General features: G+C 35.7%; 2 protein-coding genes across 2 annotated transcripts; one reads left to right on the top strand and one right to left on the bottom strand.

Annotated features, from left to right (window-relative positions):
* Window positions 1-431: 431 nt before the first annotated feature.
* On the top strand, window positions 432-3,415 carry prok2 (prokineticin 2). The gene is made up of 3 exons (XM_067374497.1): window positions 432-538; window positions 2,916-3,041; window positions 3,123-3,415. Exons 1-3 carry the CDS (start codon window positions 467-469, stop codon window positions 3,246-3,248), a joined length of 324 nt encoding a protein of 107 aa, XP_067230598.1. The 5' UTR covers window positions 432-466; the 3' UTR covers window positions 3,249-3,415.
* A 5,234-nt stretch (window positions 3,416-8,649) lies between these two features.
* gpr27 (G protein-coupled receptor 27) lies at window positions 8,650-9,765 on the bottom strand. The gene has a single exon (XM_067374369.1). The coding sequence runs from the start codon at window positions 9,763-9,765 to the stop codon at window positions 8,650-8,652; it is 1,116 nt and encodes a 371-aa protein (XP_067230470.1).
* Between the last annotated feature and the right edge of the window lie 10,063 nt (window positions 9,766-19,828).

The following is a 19,828-nucleotide window of genomic DNA, read 5'->3' as shown; positions in this document are numbered from 1 at the left end:
GGTGGGGGGTTGCATTTAAATGCGATAGACCAAGTCGGGACAGTGGAAAAGATGTCTGTCAGATTTAAGGGAATGTTATAATTGGGATGTGAGGGGTGTACTGTGTGTCAGGCAGGTGGGCGGTGGGGATTTCAACTGTATTACCTTGGTTTTTCTTTGTTCCTCTCTTTTGTACTCTATCTCTTTCGCGTATGAAGACGTGACTCACTGATAACTCTGAATGAAGGACAGTGCTTATAAACCATCCGTCCCTCATCAGAACAACTGAGAAGCTGCCTCTCTTCACATTTTGGAGTATACATACATACACTCACACATATTACGTGACAGCCCTTTGTATCTGTTGGACATTGGCACCTGAAGAAAGACAAAACTTTAGTCTTTTTTTTTGTGTGTGTGTGTGTTTGTAGTGCTCAGACCCCCCTCCCCAGGGGAGAGAAACCTGTGACAACAGCGTTTGAAGACCATGACATCCAACATTTCTTTCTTTCTCTGCCTGTTGCTAGTGTCTCTTGGTTCGACTGCAGTCATCACCGGGGTGAGTGACCCTTTCTACTTTCAGGGCCAGTCTGGTTAAGTGGATTGAACACTGTAGAACACTAGAACAATAAATAATTTCTTTTGTTTAATCAGTCCTAATAGTAACATTGTTTGGAAATCACTGATATGTTTGAATGTCAAATTTGATTGAATGATTGAACTATACATTTCATTTGAGGTATTTATTTTTGATTATTCACTGCATCTATACATTTTAAGTGCCATTTATGTGTAAGTTTTGTGGTAGACCCTTTTTCATTTGATTATGTAGAACAAATTACAGTATATTTAATATCTGCAGTGTAGAACTATTATTGGAGTGAAACTGAGGGGAGATTTGTGTGTATTTTTCATGTATGTGTCTAGATAGATAGATAGTTCTGTTTATATTATTCATGTATGTGTGTCTCTCTCTCTCTCTCTCTCTCTCTATATATATATATATATATATATTAGAGAGAGAGAGAGAGAGAGAGAATGTTCTGTTTATAAGTATGCATACCCTAGAATATGCAAGAAAATGCTAATAATTTTCATAAAGATCATAAAAATTGCATGTTGTTTTTTTATTTAGTACTGTCCTGAATAAGCAGTTTCACATAACAGTAAACATAAAATAATAAATAAATCATATACAAAAACATTATATATATATTTAGATATTTCCTTATTTATTTGTTTTCTTTTGATTCGTATCTGGTTCAGGGACAATATTAAAGACTGAGGATGCATTGAAAAAAATGTTTTAAAAATTCATAATGTTCTTTTTACGGAAGAGGATTAGGACCAATCAATAATAAAAAAATAAAACCATCTTGAGATTAAAGTTGTTAAATTACGATAAAAAACTTGTTAAATTTCAAGAAAAAAGTTGAGATAAAATGAAGAGAATAAAGTCATTAAATTATGAGAATAAAGTCATTAAATTATGAGAATAAAGTCATTAAATTATGAGAATAAAGTCATTAAATTATGAGAAAAAAAGTCGTTAAATTACGAATTTGTCCTCATAATTTAACAACTTTTTTCTCATAATTTTTCTCAATTTAACGGCATTTTTCTCATAATTTAACAAATTTGTTCTCGTAATTTAATGAGTTTTTTCTTGTAATTTAATGACTTTATTCTCAACATTTTATCTCAACTTTTTTCTCGTAATTTAACGAGTTTATTTATCAACATTTTATTTCAACTTTTTTCTCAATTTAACGAGTTTTTTCTCGTAATTTAACAAATTTTTTCTCTACATTTTATCTCGACTTTTTTCTCAATCTAACAAGTTTTTTCTCGTAATTTAACGAGTTTATTCTCAACATTTTATCTTGACTTTTTCTCAAAATTTAACGAGTTTTTTCTTCTAATTTAACGAGTTTTTTCTCAACATTTTATCTTGACTTTTTTTCTCGAAATTTAACAACTTTAATCTCAAGATGGTTTTGTTTTTTTTATTATTGCTTGGCCCTAATCCTCTTCCGTATCTTTTTTATGTTATGTTAACTTATTAAAAGTAGTCGAGTGATTCATTGTCATCAAGCCTCAATCTTACAAAAGTTTTACCATGTTAATTGTAAAAAGAGGATTTGCTGGTCATAATATATCAATATTAAAGCAAAAAATGCATGACAGTTGATAAAAGGTACTAATAAATTTTTGTTAATATCTTGACTGTCTAGATAACCTTTATTAACACATATTTGACCAAAATCTGTTTTCTAAAGCCATTAATTGCCATTAACTCATAGATTGCCATTATGGGTATAGCTGATGACTGTCATTTAGAATTAATCAACCAATCAAAGCTCTGTTTAACATTTAACATGGCATGTTTCCAGATTGTAGTGCAGACACACTTAAATAATATGAAGAAATAATAAAACACTACATTTAACACTACAATGAATATATTCACATATGCAAAAAGTTGTTCCTTAACGCTGCAAAGTTTAAAAACAGAGCATTTCTAGGGTCAGCGGAGATGCCTTGCTGTTTGACATGAATGTGTTGGGATGCTCAAATGCATTTCCTCCACACCTGTCAGGACAGTAAAGACTGCAGTGCTCCCAAAATATGTGAGAGTGCTGTCAGAACACCCCAGGCTTAATGGAGATGGAGGCTTGGCATTTTCGAACACACTGAGACCATCATCCTACACGGCCTGTCAGGGCAAATCAGTAGCCTGGATCCACAAGAGAAAATCCTATGCCACCTTTTTGGGCTCTTGCTCACTATACATAGCTTTAAAAATGCTTTGTATGGTGCATGAGGTGGACACACTGAACATTTCATCGCTCATATGTTTGCTTACTAGAGTCAAAAGTGGAAATGTTGATGTATTTATAATGAGAAAGAGCCCTAAGACCTGTGTGTATGTGTAGGCATGTGAGAAGGACTCTCAGTGTGGAGGTGGCATGTGTTGTGCAGTCAGCCTGTGGATCCGGAACCTGCGAATGTGCATCCCAATGGGTCAGATGGGAGAAGACTGTCATCCAATGAGCCACAAGGTTTATTTTTTCACTTTCCTCCTAACGTTTGTTATGATTTCTGTACGTTTCTGTGTTTTTTAATCTTTCATTTCTACTTAGGTGCCTTTTTTTGGGAAGAGACTCCATCATACATGCCCATGTCTGCCCAACCTAGCCTGCATCACCACAGCTGATGGCAAGTCCAAATGTCTCCCGCCATTTCCTTTCCAGGATCAATACCTGTGATGAAAATGTTTGCCTGTATATCATGCTAATGTTTGTATAAAGTGTATAGTTGCAGAAGTGTTTTAGATCTATTTATTTTATTGAATTAATTTAATCTTCATGAAAAATAATAGAAAGTAAATTATAATAAAATGAATAGAAAGTAAATTATGAGGTCATAAAATGCAAACAATAATGGCAAAAAAATTGAAAATATGACCTAAAAATTCTTCTCATGCTTAAAATATTATACACTAAGACAGTATAAAGCTAATTTCCTCTATTAATTTTGCTTTTACCTGTGGTTCTTACAGAAACCTGTGTGCAGTAATGCTAGGAAAGTGAGAAATCAGGTTAATTTTTTATCAGTGTTTTTATTTGTTCTATTCTCAGCTATAATATACTGCCTAGCTGTCTCGAATTCTGGTTCTTTACTACATCTTCAAAGGAGAAAAATGAGAAGTGGGCTACTGAAGTATTGAATTAGAGATTGTAATACCTATTTGAACTTGACACCAAGATAAATGCTACATCAAGTTTAGAATAGAGGCATGGCAAACATGTTTGTGGTTATTAGCGCAGCATGCGTCGACTCTTTGACAGTTCATTAGTCAAGGACTAAAGCACAATCATTCAATTTCTTACTGAACCATAGTTTTATATTTGTGATAATGTAACATCATCGACATTTAACGGTTCCAATGTAATCAAATAAAGGTTCTTTATTGGCATCGATGGTTCCACGGAGTAACTTTAACATCCATGGAACCTTTCCATTGGACAAAAGGTTCTTTATAGTGGAATAGGTTTCTTTAGATTACTAAAATGTTCTTCACAGTAAGAAAATAAAATTGTTATTTTAATTTTTCGCTGAAAGGGTCTTTGCAGAACCAAAAATGGTTCTTCTATTTCATCCTTTATTTTTAGAGTTCCCCTATTACACTTTTTCAAATATTACCTTTCATGTAGTGTTATTATAGTATATAGCTGTTTGTGAATGTAAAAGGTCTGCAAAGTTTTAAAGGTCAAAGTCTATGACAAATAAAGTTATTGTCTCCTAAAGAAATAATCGATTCTGAACTGCCGAAATGAGACGTCAACAATTCCAGTCTCACTTCCTGTTACAGTCCTATGTAACAATGTAAAAAAATATTGCAAAATGCCAGCCTATGGTCTTCATGGATCCCCGTGACATCGTGACATCATGGATCCATAACATCTTTGACCCACGCTCAAACAGTGTAGTTGTAGCTGAGGCCTGGAAGGGCCTGTGTTGGGTTTGTGTTGTCGGCATGTCAAGAACACACTGTTTCCAGCGCTATTAATCCACTTTGCATGCACTTCATTCAAAGCACTTCATACAATTCTCACGCTGAAATTGATATGGGAAAAACCGACGCCATTGTTACTGTTCGTATCACTAGCTATGTTTCCATCACCTTGTTTGTTTGCGCATTTTAAAGTATCGCATCAGAAATGAGTCATGGACACGGACAATTTCGTGCTTGAGGTGGGTTTGGACCTGTGCAAAAAAGGGTTAATGCGAAAAATTGGAGATGGAAATAAATTTGCTGAATAAATTCTGACTTAACGAATATTTATAGTTTTTTCTTATTCATAAGTGTTAAGGCAAGCCCTTCACGAACACTTGGTCACTGTTTTATTTACTGTTTGTTACTAGGTTACCAACACCACCTCCATCCGCTCAAACAACTTCCTAATTCACCTAATTTGCATTTGTTTTTTTTCCCTTTTTTTTCTTTTCTTTTTTTTTTGCGAACTTTGAAAAGATTCGCTTCACGTTTGGATGAAAACATAAATAATGTGTTATATAAGCGCTGAGGGCGCTTCCAGAGCTGAAATTCATATATGGTAACGGTTGTTTCGTTTCCAACATCATGCACTGTAAATGGTGGTAGACCAATCACAACAGACTGGGCATTTGAACCAATCAGAGCAGAGCAGGCTTGCGGAAAGAAGGGGTTTAGAGGGGTTTTAACTGTTTTCAGACTCTTTGAGAAATGAGAGGATGTGCAATGTATATTATGAGAAAATTCAAGTGTTTTTTGGCCTTGGATGGATGTAAACCTATTGTAGAGACCTCAGAAACAAGGAACCTTTAGGAACCTTTAAAATAGCATAATAGGGGGCTTTTAAGAGTGTTCATAATTGTACTTTCATAAATGCCATGGTACTAAATGATTACCATATCTATTTACCATAGTATTTACATGATACTCCAAGGTCTTCAAATAATATGTTCATGTTCAAAAGAAAATGTGCTACTACTATGGTACTATTTTGTAATTTTTTTGTTGGATGCTTTGGACTTGCCATTTCATAGTGAATATACTGCAAATAAATGAACAGTGAATATCTATTATTTAATTCCTGCTATCACAAATAACTCTATTTAAAATAACTCTATTCAACTGGTCTAGTATCCAAATGCTCTGTGGCATTTTGTGTAGATTACTGTTTGGGTTTAGAGGATGTGTCAAAGCACTGTGACAGTACTATTCTTAAAATGCTTACTCTAGTATTCATCACTTCAGTGCGTCATAGTGAAGAAAGTGTCCTGGGAAAAGGGTCACTGTCACTTTATTTACTCTCCTTTGCAGCACTGAAGAACATTGAGAGATTGTTAAATAACAGATGCACTTAAAGAACAAATATACAAACTCTTCTGTAAGTTTTAAATAGACTTTCCCTTTTGAAGAACCATGAAGGTCCAGTTGCTTAAACAAACCAAACTGTACATTGCATTCAGAAGTTGGAGAGAATGCTGTTGCATGGATAAAATATTCATGGCCTTCTTTTCAAGTATGTGTTTCCATCAGACTATAACTGCTGTTTTAATGCACTAGATGGAAGGAGGCCAAAAAGACAGCAAGATGCGTGGTGCATCTATACACAAGGCGGGAATGCAGAGCGAATAGAAATGCTTTTTTAATAAAGCAAGTGCCTTGGTCTATATGTTTTCCCTTGGGCGCTGCAGCCACCATTCTGATCAGTATGGCAGTACAAACTCTTAGAAGCAAGACCGAAACTGCTCTAAAAACAGTTTGTTCATATATAATATGTTTGTGTTAACAGCTCAGCAGATTGTGGCCTATTTCCATCTCTCCTCTGGGCCTTCTATGGATGGCAAAGGCCGTTTAAATAAAACACTCCAATTAGCTGATGGAGCTTTTCATTATATTGCCAAGTAGAATGATCACAATATAAGTCAATAATGCAGTTTCTCTTTGTGAAATAAGCAGTTTGAGTATCTCAATGACATTTCCATGTAAGGCTGATCGGAATGAATATAAGAGGGAAAATTTAAAGGGATAGTGCCCCCCAAAAAATGACTCACCCTCATGTCATTTCAAACCTGTATGACTTTTATCCTTCTGTGAAACACAAAAGAAGATATTTTGAAAGTCATTTGGGTCCAAAACATATATATACACAGTGAGACATTTATCGAAGAAGAAATAAATTCATACAGGTTTGGAACAACATGAGGGTGTCTTTTTTTTTTTTTTTGGTGCACTATACCTTTAAATTATCCTGGTAAATTGATGTTTTTCCCTCTTAGAATTCTTTTAAGACATGAAAGTAACTACATACTCAGGATTAGGTGAATGTAATGTAAAAATGTAAGAATAAACCATAGAAGAAAAAAACTTTTTGGTTGACTGCTAACGTAAATATTAAGGGCAACACGTCACCTTCAGTAACTGTGGTGTTTAAAGCCTTGTCTCTTTCTGATCTCTGTTTTAAACAGAAATATTTCCCCCTTTTCAGGTATTTCCTGCTTGTATGTATAAAGCAACTATCCAGGATGTGCTGTTTACATTTATTGAAGATAAATAATCTTATTTCACATCTCCAGTGGCCCGCATTCATTCTGTCAGTGCAACGCACCAGATCACACAAATGTAGCGCTGGAGTTGTGCTGAGGGGAGGTTCAGGAAAAAAGGGCTCTGTATTATATAACTGTCTGTAGGAAGGGTGGGGGATGGAAATGCAGCCAAAAATTTCTCCCTGGATGAGTGTGTCTGAAACATCACATTACGGCTGGGGTTTTTCCTCACAACATCTAATGAGATGGAGGCTTAGCACAATATGTACAAAAACCACATGTTTTACAGAATCAGTTTAGTCTGACATGGCAACAAAATCCCCTTCTTTTAATGCCTTCGCTTGCACTTGCACATTTGAATCATGTATTGCTTTAGCACACCAACACAGTACATTTATAATCATTTATTTTAATTAAAATACAAATCATGGTCTCCTCAACACTGACCCTTCAGCCAAATTTGCTTGTGTCCACTGAAAGCAATTTTCCAGTATTGAAAGGGACTGCGAGAGGGACTTGGTTTATTCACATTTAGTCCATGTGATTGTAAAAAGCCACTGGCCATTTTGTTCACACAAAAATTCATAGCAAATATATTACATATCAGTTATAAAGAGCTCCAGAATATAAATAAATCATCTTTTTACATTATTTACATCGATATGTGGATTGCATAAATGTGGATATGGATCTTCTGATATGCAATGTTGGTCTTTTTCACCTTTTACCGAAAGAAAAGATCACATGCTACAGTGGCCACAAAAAGTATCAGGACATGTATGAATGTCATTGCATTAGATAACAAAAGATCAAGTGGCATTCATTTAAAAAAAAAAAAAAAAAAAAAAAAAAAAAAAGAAGAAGAAGAAAGAAAGCACATTATAGGGGAGATTGGGGAGTGTTTTAACACAGAGTGAGTTTAACCAATCAGAAATTAGCTACAGGGTGAAATCACTATTTGAGGCAAAACAATTTCAAAGTCATGTCTGCATTACAAATTGATCATGGATGTTAAATGACAGAAGAGGCATTTATGTGAAATGTATTATGTTTTCAAAATATTTCAATTATGTTTCCCTTTTTGTATTGAAATGGATTTGGCAGTTAGTTATGGGGGTGGCTGATTAGGCCTACCACAAGAAATTAACGCACAAAAGTTAAAACATATATTACTTCTATTAATGTTACACCCATTCCCATTGGAAGAATGGCTTGTTAAAGCAGCACTCTTTATACTCGTCATGAATTTATACTGTTTAGGAAGAAGCATTTTCATCTGAAGACGACAAATATGGGGATATTCTAATCCAAATATAGAGGATAAACACTCCCCAGTCTCTTCTACTTTTTGAGGCCATCGTCTCTTACTCAATTAACCATGGTTTTACTACGAATAAAACATGGTTCTTGGCGTTATTCCATGGTAACCACGAACTAACCATGGCTTGGCTACAAAAACCATAGTTTAAATATGGTTTTGTTGTGGTTTTACTATGACAAAACCATGGCAAATTTTCGTAAGGATATGTTGACAAGCAGGCAGAGCCGGTGAAAACAAGTGAATAGAACACTTCAAATCACACAGTAGGGCTCCATGGGTGTTTGTGTAGTCAGGCAACACGGCAAACAGGCTCGGAATCTCATTCTCAACTCCTTATTGAATATGAAACATATGATGGGATTCGCCCCCGCTTGGGCGAACGTCAACCACACGGCCGCGGTCAGGTACACCTGAGGAAGCGCGTTTCCCTTCACAAACACCCGGATGTAGCACGAGACAATGTAGGGCGCCCAGAACAGCAGAAACGCCAGCGTTATCATGTAATACATCTTTCCTATCCGTTTCTCCATCTTGAACTCGTCCAACACGAGCAGCCTCCGGTTGGCGTTGTGCGCCGCTTGTCTGATGCCCACTAACGTCGGCGGCGTCGGACCGCGTCCAAACCCCGCGATCCAGTTGGCAGCGGCCTGGCCCGTTGCGCCAGGTCCGTGAAAGGTCCAGTTCTGGCTGATAGCCGGAACCAGCTGCGCGGGTTTCATTTTACGGTGGTCGTAAACAAAACACAGCATTTTGACATACACGACGTGCGTCGTGGCCACAATCACAGCCAGCATGAGCATGAAGCCCAGCGTGTCGTTGGCTTTCACGTATCTGTGCTCGAATATGCACTGCTCTTCCTCGCGGATAAATTTGTAGGTCCCGACGTCGAAGACGGGTGGAAATGCCATGGCGACTGAAAGCGTCCACACCATACATATCACCGCGACGCATGTCCATAGCGTCATGCGTTTGGAGTAGAACCGGTGGTGCGCGATGGCCATATAGCGCGTTACGCTGACGCAGAACAGGAGAAACGCGATGTGGAAGCAGAACAAGACGGCCATGAACGCGATGATCTTGCAGCTGATGATGCTGTAGCTCCATACGGAGCCGCTGTTGATGGAGATCATCACGAACGGGAAGCACACAGCCGAGCGGATGATGTCTGCCACGCACAGGTCGAGGAGGAAGTAATATGGAGCCTTGTGGAGCGAGCTGTCTTTCAGCACCAGCACGGAGAGCACGGTATTCCCGAGCAGGCTGATGCAGGTGATGAGCCCCAAAGACGCCAGTTTGACCGCAGACGCAGTGATGGCATAATTCTGGAGCGAGGGGTTGCTTCCCCCTGGATCACTTGTGTTCGCCATCTGTGCAAGCACAACCCAGCCTGGGCTTTGTAATCCGACATTAAGCAGTCCTGGTCCCCCAATTTGATGTACAAAATATCAGCCGTTACCAATCAGTCGAGTCTTTTATATGACCGTACCTCTAGCCGTTTGGAGATCCAAGACATCGTTTTGTTCACGATTCTTCATTCTTCAAAGCAGATGCTGGGTAATCCATTCTTTGTCGAAGAAAAGACACCCTAATAAACACGGATCCGTCTCCATTGATCCAACGATCTGAACATCGCGGTCGTGCAGGCCGAAAACAACCCAAGACGCTTCATCGAAATATTATTTTTGAATAAATGACGGGCGCATCCAGTCTATTGTGGAGATCGCGGCGGAGCACGTAGTCGTCTTGTCTAGTGCGTTCTTGTTTTTTTTGGGGGGGGGAGGTGAAGGGGGGAGTATAATGGGAACCTCCGGTGACAGCAACGGTGGGTCCGTCTGGAGAGCGGTGCGATTCTGTCACCGAGTCTACACTGGAAGCGGCCGATGACACCTCGCGACGCGTCGCGCCGCAACGGCTTGAGGCTGTCTACACTGAAGGGGCACGTCATCTTGGAACGTTCGGTAACGCTGGCCAATCAGCTGTTAGTTCGATGACTTCGGCAACAGTTAAATAGATGTATACTTTCTAAATAACATAAAATTATTTATCTATAGCAATACTAAAAAAAATATGTTTTTGGAATAGGCCTACTAAAAATAGTTTGCTACAGATTCATATGAATAAAAAAGCTTTTACACTAGCAGCTGGATCTCATGAAACAGACAGTTCTTAAAATATATAACGATTAAAATGTATCGCTATCTGAGAAGGGCTGTTGTTTTAATTTTATTAATTCAACAAATATCAAATAATTAATTCAACATTTAAAAAAAAATCACATTCAAACTAGAACTATTTTCACTTAAGCAGTTTTGCAATTACTTTTAACACGGATCTCATGGGAAAATTTAGTGGACGTACGCCTAATACAGTATTTACATCGACACTACATCAGTCTTAACACAGTCTGTGGTGGCAGTTGATGCAGTTGGTCTGGTGTGGTGTCGTTTAAGGTAAGCGGAGCGCTGTCCGTGGTGCTGAAGTGTTATCATGATTGATACCTGTCAATCAGCTCGCTGTTCACTTGATAAAGTCACTAAACCTGACAACAGTAATAGAAAGAAAACCTCTGAAGTCACACGGTGATATGAGATAGGAAATATATCAAACAAATGTCCATGGCAATGCGTGTGCCTGTACTTTCAGTTCCAGGAGAGAAGCAGTCAGTTTTGTGATGAATAGCGTCCTCTAGTGTTTAGATATTGTCATGCAATTAAGCAAAATTCCATCTGTTTCGGTATTTGCAGAATGTCTACACACAGTGTAGTGGCATAAAATATATCATAATACATAGAAATCCTGTTAACATAAAGTGACCCCAAAAAGTATTTGGAAATTTAAAAAGTCATTGCATTAGATAAAAAATAAATAAATAAATAAATAAATAAATAAATAAATAAATAAATAAATAAATAAATCAAGTGACATTTATTGTAAAGACAGACTAAATAAGCACTCCTTTAGTGTAAATCATTTCCCCAAAAGACATTTTGTTTGGTTTAAATAATAAAACAAAATACATATTGTTCAAAACGAATTTGGAAAATATTTAGACACTTTTTGTTGTCAAAATTAATGGGAAAAGTCCATGCAATGAACTACACCTGGGTTTAACCCAATCTTAATTTAAATATATGTAATGCATGGCAGTCCTGTTAATAAAGTGACCCTAAAAAAGTATTTAGACACTTAAAAAGTCACTGCATTAGATTAGATAAAATATTAAACCAAGTGACATTTCTTGTAAAGACAGCACACTTTTAAAGAAACACATTTGCCAATAAATACATATATAAAGCAATATATTTTTATTGTTCACAGTGAATAAGGAAATATTTAGACACTTTCTGTTGCGAAAATGTCCAGTTCATGCACTGAACTACAGCTGGGTTTATTTTAGCGGCTAAATGACTTCATACCTTAATGAATTAAAAAAAAAAGTAAATGAAAGAAACAAGAATTCTGGGGTAATTTGCAATTTATGAAGAAAGGGAGAAAATAATCTATGCTTCTAAACAAAACATTAATCCTGGTCTTGAAGTGAAAAGGCAAAACAAAACCACAGACAAAGAACAAAGCAATGAAAGACAAATACATACCCAAACAAATTGATCAACAGTAATTAAACATCATAACAAGTGTAAATATGTGAGCAGGTGAATGAGAGGCCTTTCTTCCTGATCACAACGGTATAGTCCAGTTTTCTGCTGGAGTGACATAAAGGTGCAAGGCCCAGTTTTTTTTTCTTTTTCTGATTGTACCTGAAATGTTCCCTTAACACCAGTGCTGGTTCGTAAAGTAAGTTAACATTTAGTATCTCAAAAGGAGTTCTTAATAAACACTGTTTTTAAAGCTGTTTTGTTCTGTGTGCTTGTTTAAAATGAGTACTTATGTTAATTATGTAGCACTACATTTAGCAGCACAAATCAAACAAACTATTGGTAGTAACAGCCATTAAATGGTTAATTATGAATGGAATATACAGTGCATTACTCATCTGTCATGCATTCACTAAATTTTTAATTTTTATAAAACTCTCTTTTTTTTTTTTTTTTTTTAAAGCAACTGCAAAACGACTCCAAAAAGGGAAGTTATTCTGGGAAAACCTTGTGTTATGTGAAATTTCAACTAATAGAATTAAATTAATAAATTAATTGGCTTAAGTGTACTTTTTGGGGCACTTTAAAAGCATAAAGTGCCTTCTTTGGATGCAGCTATTAAATGCAAATATTGAACTAATTTATAAAGATAACCTAATAACCTGCTTTCTGGTTCACATGAAGCATGAAAAGCATCAGCAATTCACTTTTTCTAGTTTTCTAAGTCCTTATGATGGTTAATTGACTAGTGGTGTGTTTGAGGTGAGCACTAACCCTCTCTGGCACGTCTAAGCCAGAAAACAGCACTTGCAAGTTGAGCTGCGCCGACCCGACAGAATCTCGTGTTCACGTTCACGCGAAAGTGACAAAATGCTTTAAAACAATGTATATATTATGACTTTATAAGACAATTTCGAAAATTACCCACCTCCATCGAGATTTCTTGTACTGTATTTGCAAAACTACTGCGCTGGTGAGCGTTGTAGTCGCTGTAGTCCAGAGCTGCGCTTGGAGTATTTACGACAGTGTGATTCACTGAAGGAACCTGTAGGGGGAGCTTCGCAAATCTTACTGAGTTCCGCTTTAAAGGAACACTCCACTTTTTTTGAAAATAGGCTCATTTTCCAACTCCCATAGAGTTAAACAGTTGAGTTTTACCGTTTTCGAATCCATTCAGCCGATCTCCGGTTCTGGTGGTACCACTTTTAGCATAGCTTAGCATAGTTCATTGAATCTGATTAGACCGTTAGCATCACGCTTAAAATGACCAAAGAGTTTTGATATTTTTCCTATTTAAAACTTGACTCTTCTGTAGTTAAATCGTGTACTAAGACCGACAGAAAATGAAAAGTTGCGATTTTTTAGGCTGATATGGCTAGGAACTATACTCTCATTTCTTCATATTCTCTCACAAACGTCTCCATGGTTACAAGGCACGTTCCCTGTGTAAGCAGGGGCTCACGGGCGCTGCGTAATATCATTGCACTGCTGCAGCCATGGTACGGCAGCAAAGTTCCTTGATTATTTACGCCTGAATGAGAGTATAGTTCCTCGCCATATCAGCCTAGAAAATCGCAACTTTTTATTTTCCGTCGGTCTTAGTACACGATTTAACTACAGAAGAGTCAAGTTTTAAATAGGAAAAATATCAAAACTCTTTGGTCATTTTTAAGCGCGATGCTAACGGTCTAATCAGATTCAATGAACTATGCTAAGCTATGCTAAAAGTGGTACCGCCAGAACCGGAGATCGGCTGAATGGATTCGAAAACGGTAAAACTCAACTGTTTAACTCTAGGGGAGTTGGACAATGAGCCTATTTTCAAAAAAAGTGGAGTGTTCCTTTAATAAACAAAAACAATTTAATTTGTACTTTACGCCTAATGACATCTTCATAAAACCTATTATTAAAAAAGCTTTGAAGGGATAATTTACTCACCCTCAAGTTGTTCCAAACCTGAATTCATTTCTTTCTTCTAACAAACACAAAAGAAGATATTTTAAAGAATACAGATAACCAAACAGTTGATGGGACCCAATGACTTCCATAGTAAGGAAATAAACTATGGAAGTCAGTGGGGCCCATCAGTTGGTTTCCCATATTCTTCAAAATATCTTCTTTTGTTTCATTGTACTTTTCTGCACTGTTTTCCTTATTTCAAACTGACTGCAAACAGAAACTGTTTCTGTACTGGTTAACAATCTCTAAAAAAAAAAAAAAAAAAAAAAAAAAAAGTTGCCAGTTTTGAGTTACAGCAGAGTTTCAATAATATCTATCTAGTTAGACTAGATCAGAGGAACAAAGAAATTCAAAGTGCAGTAAGTGATTTCTAAGAAACACTTGATATTTGAAATCAACTCAAACAAACACACCCATCTTTTCATTGCTCCGCCCCCAAAATATACAAACTCGTAATGTCTCATTTATCATATAGCTGAAGTGAAGCAAAGTAATGTTTTGTGAAAAATGAAGTGAAGATAATGAACGAATGACAAGGAAGAAAAGAGTACAACATAGAGCACACAAGCAAGAGTTTGTTGTTTGTCTCCAGCTCCAGACAAACAATGACATTCAAAACTGTCCTGTTACTATAGCTAACATAACAACAACAGCATACCTTTGTTCTGTGAAACATACAAACCAATGTTACTCAGGACGGAGCAGAAACAACTCACCCTCCGTTTTTAAGTCTCTCCAGCGCTGGAAAGCTTGTCTAATTTTAATGCGGGTCCTAAAGCTCTTGCCTGATCATAACCCTTCTTTTTCCAGTGATACTCCTCTGACCTTTCTCTTTTGTAATGTCTCTCAGCCATCCCTCTTTCTACAGTCTTTCTTCAAATCTCCCTCTCTCTCCTCCCCCGTGGACACGCCCCTTACTGCTGATTGGCTACAAGTGTGTTGTGGTGCTGGGACAGATCCACTTTCAACAGTGTTTCTCAGAAATCGCTTACTGCACCTTTAAATGGTAAAGAAGTTCATTTTGGAATTGCTGTTATTATTATTATGTTTTATCAGACAGCATTGAAGTCTTTGAGACTCCAAAGTTAATTAAAGTGAAGTCAGTCTCAGCAGAAGATGGGGAGTAGTGAATAAATGAAAGGATTCAGTCACAAATGATAGGCTACATGTATGTGAGCACATTTACAAAACACCAGTAACAACAAAGACAGACTTAAACTTTGTCATTATGTGGTTGTACGTTTTCTGTCGCTGCTGTCGTCACTGTTTTTTTTTTTTTTTTGTGTGTGTTGATTTTGGCTCCACCTTGTGGTCTTTGTCGTAATGAACATGACACATCTTTAGGCAGTTCACACAACATGTCATAACAGTGGCAGCAGTGTGATATGCTATATTTAATCTAATCTAATGTAATCTAATTAATTAAATATTGGGCTACAGTATAAAACACACTTTCCCCTTATATAACTATTCATATATATTTTAACCTAAAATGATGTTTGTTGCTGGTATACTACTTAATAGTCTTCTCTGGGGTGTTAAAGGGATAGTTCACCTAAAAATGAAAATTCTGTCACCATTTATTCAAAGTCAAGTTGTTCCAAACCTGTATTAATTTCTTTCTTGTGCTGAACACAAAAGAAGATATTTTGAGGAATGGCAGTAACAAAACAGTTTTTGGTCCCCATTGACTTCCATAGTATTTTGTTTCTACACTATGGCAGTCAATGGGGACCAGCAACTGTTTTGTTTACCAACATTCTTCAAGTATCATAATTTATGTTTGGAAGGTTTAGGTTTGGAACAACTTGAGGGTGAGTAAATGATGACAGAAATTTCATTTTTGGGTGAACTATCCCTTTAAATGATAATTCTCTTACTGAGGTATCCCAGAAACAACTATTCCATTAAATGGCAAAATGGTTGAGAGATACTTTCAATTAGATTTTAAGTGTATTTTTGATTATATTCGCTGTTTTCATTGCCATTATTGCCTTACTTAGTATGCTAACAGGAATGTTCTTTTGTGCTCTGCATTCTTATTAGGTATAGATAATAATAATAAAGTCATCTTATTGTTCAAAGGTCAGTAGGGAAAATATGTGAAATTGTGCCACCTGTGTCATGTCAGAATGAGATAAAGGGCTCTTTGTTTTTTTATACAATAGGCAAATATCAGCTATTGTTCCTTTGTGTCTCCGTGTGATTTCAGCTGCTGGGACGGATATCGCTTTTGAGCCTTAAGAAGAACAGAGTCCTCTCGTTTCATTTGCTTAATTACCTAATTAACACAACTCTAATTACTCCCTTTTTGAGCATGAGTGCGTATTGAGAAGATGTTACATAATGAATAGTAATCCTCAATTAATTTGTTTTAGAGTGCCACTTTATCACAACAAGACCAAATCCACGGGGCATCAGTCATGCCAGATCTACATCATGTCAATACCATCCAAACAAGATTACTTTTATTGTCCTTTTGGAAAACACACAACAACATGTTAGTCTTGAGAAAACAGCCTGGATTTTTCTGGAAACGTCTGGAATATGTATTAAAGTTGTGTTTTATTATAGTGGTGACCTTATGACCTCAACAGGGAATGCTCTATTTATTTTTGGAAATAAGACAAAATGTTAGAGAAATTCACATAGACTCATTCTCTATAAAACATTTCATAGTCAGATGATAAAAGTGTGCAGAAACAATGTAATCTGTGCTATTTTATAGTCAATTCATGACAGACTGTAGGCTACTAATATTAAGTTAATGAAATTAACTTTTTTATATAACAATATCTACAAAATGTATATTTTGTTTAATTTGGATAATCATTAAAACAGTGAAAAGGAAGAGGCTTAGATGTATTTCCTGTTGTGCACACTGGTTTGAATTTTTTTTATATATATATTCTAATATAATCATTCTGATATGCTGATTTGCTGCTCAAGAAACATTTATTAAAAATATTAAGCAGCACAACTGTTTTCAACATAGTTGATAATAATAAGAAATGTTTCTTGAGCAGCAAATCATCATATTAGAATGATTTCTGAAGGATCATGTGACACTGAAGACTGGAGTAATGATGCTGAAAATTCAGCTTTGCATCACAGGAATAAATTACATTTCAAATAAATTAAAATAGAATAATATTTCACAATATTTTTTTTTTACTGTATTTTTGATAAAATAAATGCAGCTTTGGTGAAAAAGAGAATTCTTTCAAAAACATTGTTTATATATATATGGTAACACTTTACAATAAGGTCTCATTTATTAACATTAATTAAAGGTACAGTTTGTAAAATTTTTGCAGTAAAATATCCAAAAACCACTAGGCTAGTGTTATATATTTTGTTCAGCTGATTACTAACAATATCTCTAATGTTTTCAACTACTTGTAAATCATGAGAAAATTCCCATTCTAAACAGTGACACGGGGCAGTGCAGTTGCCTGTCAATGACGCAGTTACCTTTGTTACCGCCTTTACTGACGTGGAAACCACATGACAACAGTGCCGTGGACAAATGCGGAAGTAGAGTCTAGCGTCCAGCAAACCACTAGCTTGCTTCAAGCAGTTCCTTATTTACTTCTTGCACGTTTTATGGTGGATTGTGTTACTTATTTATGGAACATAATTACTGTTTACCATCTGCCGCTGGTTCTGTCGACAAGGACAGCTCCCGTAAACTCATGACCGGAAAAGCGGAAGCGGCGCCGGCGACTGTGTCATAATAAAAGTCCCGCTGCTCGTGAGGCGTGTGTTGATCAATCGCTCCAGCTCCTCGTTCAGCTCCCGCAACACTCGGTCCTGCGCTACTTCATACTACGGTAACGTTAATAATCGCATCCACGAACATGAGTTCTTCCAGACTCCAATCCCTATTCTTTTGCACCGTCCGTTGATATGGAGACCACATGTCCCAAGTTTCCACTCTAAAACTTTACGTCATCAAACTAGGCCTTTGTTTTGAATAGGCTTCTAGTGACCTCTAGCGGAAAAAAATATCACAAATTGTACCTTTAATGTATTAATTAACAAACTAACAGTGAGCAATACATTTGTTACAGTATTTATTCATATTTTTCATAAAAATAATGCATAGTAATGCATAATAATAGTAATAATGCATGTAATAATGCATAATGTAGTTAACTAATTAAGTGTTACAATTTTTTTTTATTTTTTTTTTTTATCTTCTTTAACTTTTAATCAATGTGTTTTTTATATACTCCAGAAGATGTCTGTCTCTTCCTGGAAAGTATTCTTGGTTACTGGCAGTGGACACAAAGTAGAAAAATAAGTCAAAATGGAGTATATCTCGATGAAGGGTGTGTCTGTGATGGATGTATCCGTCTCATGCCTGCAGGCGTGCAGTTTTTCTGGATAAGAATATAGGCCAGTGACGCCCCTTGACATTAGATTTCATACCGTTAGTAATATGTCCAGGGACAAAGCATTGTAATGCCTCTCCTTGTGCTCTGCAAATGTCAAAACGGTGTTTATGGAGGTACCATTTTTGGAGAATTTTTGACAAGAAATAAAAAAGATTTAATAAAAAAGATTTTAAAACTTATCTGAGAAATAAAGGCATAAATGTAGCTGTGATATATACACTCTAAAAATGCTGGGTTGTTTCAACCCAAATTTGGGTAAAAAATGGAAAAACCCAACAATTTCGTTAAATTTTTTAATTAAAATTTCAACCCAACGGTTGGGTTTGTCCATATTTAACCCTATTTTGGGTTGAAAAAACCCAGCATTTTTTAGTGTACATATTATATTATCGTTAACTAAAACTATTAAAAACATTTCTGTTAATTGAAATAAAGCTGAATTTAAATAAAATATAAATATTAGGTGAAAACTTTTTGAAGCTGAACCACAAAAATGATTAAATGGAAATAAATCAAAACTAAAACTGAAATAAAAATAAATTAAACCTATAATATATATATATATATATATATATATATATATATATATATATATATATATATATATATATATATATATATATACGAAACAAAAAAAATAAGTTGACAAAAGCACATAACATTACTAAAAATTATACTAAAATTAACATGTAAACAAAAAAAAAAAATAATATAAAATAATATAAACTATAATAAAACAAACCAACTAAAATAACACTATGGCTTGTCATGTGACTCTCGGAATTTGAGAGTGCAAAAAAAGTTAGAGATTGCTAAATATAATTCACTGGATCAATTATTCTATGATTAGCCTACACAGGTTTATACAAATTAATTTTTTGACTGAAAGAATCTGTTATTTAATTATTCCACTGTTAATTAATTTAAATGAACTGTTATGACTTTCACTATAACTATTCAAATTCTTTATATCTTTAGCAAACATTGTTTCCCTATTTTTATGTATTGCATTTATTTTATGACAAAACTCAATAAATTCAGCTGTCCCCAGGCAAGGAGACGCAATAGTCCAGTGGGTGGCGCTCTATATCCGTGAAACAGATCAACTTGGGCCCATAAAGATGCACTCTTTCACAATTAACTGTGAATTTCAGTCCTTGATCAAGGACAGTCAGACCTCTCCCTTATTCCAGGACCTTACATAAATGCAGCTTACCCTCAATGGTTATAATAATAAACATTTACCAATAATTATATTTTCTTTTTAATTTTTTTTAACGAGTTATCTAATTATATATACACATATTATAGGTTTACTTCACACCTACAATAACTCTGTTCACTGCTTATGATTTTACTTGAAAATTACCTTATGGGATTCCTCTTGAAATGTATCTGTGGGTAGCTGATATGAAATACTTGTGAGAATATATTAGCCTATATGGAGTCGCAGTTACCATTTATAATAAACAATT

Source organism: Chanodichthys erythropterus, chromosome 21 (genome assembly GCF_024489055.1).
Source record: "Chanodichthys erythropterus isolate Z2021 chromosome 21, ASM2448905v1, whole genome shotgun sequence".
NCBI lineage: Eukaryota > Metazoa > Chordata > Actinopteri > Cypriniformes > Xenocyprididae > Chanodichthys > Chanodichthys erythropterus.
The sequence above is the reverse complement of the archived record's forward strand: the minus strand, read 5'-3'. Positions and strand labels throughout refer to the sequence as shown.